This window comes from Manis pentadactyla, chromosome 10, assembly GCF_030020395.1.
Source record: "Manis pentadactyla isolate mManPen7 chromosome 10, mManPen7.hap1, whole genome shotgun sequence".
NCBI classification, from domain to species: Eukaryota; Metazoa; Chordata; class Mammalia; order Pholidota; family Manidae; genus Manis; species Manis pentadactyla.
Genome location: NC_080028.1, coordinates 44,460,334 through 44,463,785, shown reverse-complemented (window position 1 = coordinate 44,463,785; position 3,452 = coordinate 44,460,334). Strand labels below are relative to the sequence as shown.

The window sequence follows — 3,452 nt, the reverse complement described above, 5'->3', positions numbered from 1 at the left end:
CTTGATATCAGGAAGGGAAACAATCATGGACTAAATCTCTAGTATGAAATATATTTTCTTTGGACTAAAGATTTTCCTCTGAAAGTTATCTTTCAAACAATGATGTGAATTAATTTATAAAGTTCAATCCAGCCATTTCCTCTAAATTGAGGACACAAGATTGTATATTTTTGAGATACGCATGGTGTATCATGCAGTGATAATGACCAGGGGTCGCTGCATTGGCCAGCAGTAAGGCACTGGTTTATACAGAAAGAGGGAGCCAAAGGGAAGATCATCAGAGATACTAACGGGGAAGATGTGTGGCTCTCCAAACACCCTCATGTCTTTGCATAGGAAAACAATTTCTGCATGATCATACATTATTTATTTTCCAACACTCTGGCAAACTCCTTATCCCATAAACCCAGGTGAGCAGCCCTTTCCTATGAAAGTGTCCATTAACTCTCTCACACTGGGACAGCTCTCCTCAATAGAAAAGGAATGATGCACTCCCTAAGTCCAGAGGGAAGCAGCACTTAAGGTATTTTGTAGGGAATATCTCAAAGCATCACTTTAAAAAAATTCATATTACATAATAATGAATGCCTTCAGGGATATGTCATTCTAGATGTTTACTGAAGAAACCCAGATGCCTCAGAGATACTGTTTGTGATTAGGAAACATTTAGAAAGCTAACATTTTCATTATTTGTGATTATTAGAATTAAGGATGAGAAATTGACCAAAATACTAAAATGACAGCTTTCCTGAAAACACGGAAACTTTCAGTTCACCTTGACCTGAAACAAATTCCAGATTGGACAATACTTAGAAGTACAACATTGCCCCAATAACCGGGAAGGTAACTGAATAGGTAGGAAAGACAAGAAATGAAATAATACTCAGTGGTTTCCAGGAAGGTGATAAAATGGCTTCTTTGACATGATCCTCAAAAGGAGCCACATGGGGAGGCAGTCCTGTAGGGACACTCACAAGGATAGACTGTGATTTTTCAGCTTTTAAGAATATCCACACCAAATAGTCATTTTTTATTTCTTCTCCATGTCATATTTAATCCTTGTTAAGTATCAGTCCCTGATAATAAGTGTTCGTAAGGAAAATAAGCACAGTCTGCTCTGTCCTTGGTTCAGAGTGTTGAAAAGCAGAGAGGAATCCTGGGAAGCAATGACAGAGACAGCTAAGATTAGGGGAATTCCTGTGGGGGAAACTGAGTCTTCAGAGAAAGGAATCACGGCAAAGAAGTCAACACTTTCCACAAGCTCAATTCAGCTTCCTCTGTCGCAAGTAGCCTTAGAAGGCATTTGGGGGATGAAATATCTGTGCATAAATTACAGAACCCCAACAAGTTCCATGGAAGCCTAAGGACAGGATTTAGTTCTCTGTGGAAGACCATCAGAATATCACATTTGTCAGGATCCTGGGAAGCCTGGGGCTGTGAGATGTTAGGCAACAGAAGGATATTGAAACAGGAATTCAGGAAAGGAAGCAAAACAAATTCTGGTCAAACAGGCACGTGTGAGGGACACAGGCTTGAATATTTCAGCATATTAACAGATAAAAGAAGAAATTCAAGAGAGTTCTGGAGTCAAGAAATTTCATAGCTACTCTGTTCTGCTCCCTGGTCACCCACACAGTAAAGGCTTGGCTAGGGTATTGAGATTAAGCAGTTATTTAAAGACAAGTGTTGCAAAACATGAAATATAATACAATTACGCCTTGGTAGTATTATACTGGGGCAGGGTGTGAGAATAATTTGTAATATATTCCTCTGATGGATTGGTAAATAATATTTTTGTACACCTATTTTCCAATTTATTAACAATTATGGATCTCCTACTCTACCCTGAGGAGTGAGGATACCATGATTGCTGTCCTAATCTCAGGTATATCTTTGTGGCATTTTTTAACTACTTTAAAATTGGCCCTGCACCTGTAGTGAAAATGAAACTCCAGATGGACATTTTCTATAAACCACATTCCGAAGACCAAAGTTAAGTGGAGTCCAAGGAAATGAGGCACAGTGCAGTCACTTCTACATCAGATTATTGATGCTGCTGCAATGGTCAATGCAGTAAAGGTTAAAAAATGTGCTCCTCTGGACTTGCTTGGCTACTTTTCCCTATACATCCTATTGAATATTATTTTTATTTCTATTCCTCAGATTCAGAGTTTGTGATTTTCTAACATACCTGAAGACAGTGATGAAAAATCATTCTGCAATAACATTCATCCTACTTGGATTAACAGATGACCCAAAACTACAGGTTTTTATATCAGGATTTCTTTTTCTCACCTACATTTTCACTGTTGCTGGAAATCTCACCATTATCCTCCTCACTTTGGTGGATTCAAATCTAAAAACACCCATGTACTTTTTCCTTCGGAATTTCTCCATCTTAGAAATAGTACTTACAACTGTCTGTGTTCCTCGATTCCTGTATAGCCTGACAACTGGGGACAGAAGGGTTACCTTTAATGCTTGTGCTGTCCAATTATTTTTTATCATCCTCACTGGGGCAGCAGAATTTTTTCTCCTAACTGCAATGTCCTATGACCGCTACGTGGCCATCTGCAAGCCCCTGCACTACACCACCATCATGAGTGACAGGGTTTGCACCATTCTTGTCCTTTTGTGTTGGCTGATTGGGTTAATTGTCATACTCCCTCCGCTTAGCCTAGGAGTTCAGCTGGATTTCTGTAACTCCTATGTCGTTGACCATTTTGTCTGTGATGTATCTCCTGTTCTGAAGATTATGTGCTCAGACACTCAATTTATAGAGCAGCTCGTGGTAGTCATGGCTGTGCTGACCCTCATTTTCACATTAGTCTGTGTAGCTGTGTCCTACACATACATCATCAAGACTATTTTAAGACTCCCTTCAGCTCAGCAAAGAAAGAAGGCTTTCTCCACCTGTTCTTCCCACGTGATTGTAGTTTCCATCACCTATGGAAGTTGCATCTTCATGTATATGAAACCAGCAAAGGAATGTGTGGCCATGAATAAGGTGGTGTCATTGCTCAACACGTCAGTCATCCCTCTGATGAACCCTTTCATTTATACTCTGCGGAACAAGCAAGTTAAACAAGCCTTCAAGGACTCAATAAAAAAGATGGCATTTCTTTCACAGAATTAGGAAACTAAAAATAATTTAAAAATTAAAATAAATACATATATTTTGTCTTTTACTATGTTTTTTCACTCAAGTCAACAATACAGTACTGAAATTACGTTCTGATTAACCACTGAAGTTTCTTTTCTATTACTCTTAGACCCACAGACTTAAGTCAGCATTATGGCCTTAAAATCAAACAGACCTTCTTTTATGATGGTTCACTTTCATAACTGAGCATGAATATAGATTTTCAGAAAGCCCAAACTATACTCCATAGAGAAAGGAAGTAACAAAAATTTAGGTTGCATCTTTGTCCATTCATTTCTTTAAATTAGTG

At 38.6% G+C, this 3,452-nt stretch overlaps 1 protein-coding gene across 1 annotated transcript; it reads left to right on the top strand.

The window, feature by feature from the left end:
- Positions 1-2,028: 2,028 nt before the first annotated feature.
- Positions 2,029-3,136, top strand: LOC130679056 (olfactory receptor 6C2-like). The gene has a single exon (XM_057486773.1). It carries the CDS (start codon positions 2,204-2,206, stop codon positions 3,134-3,136), a length of 933 nt encoding a protein of 310 aa, XP_057342756.1. The 5' UTR covers positions 2,029-2,203.
- Positions 3,137-3,452: the final 316 nt, after the last annotated feature.

Excerpts from the sequence above, each read along its gene's own strand:
- LOC130679056 (XM_057486773.1), top strand. The coding sequence starts at position 2,204 with ATGAAAAATCATTCTGCAATAACATTCATCCTACTTGGATTAACAGAT.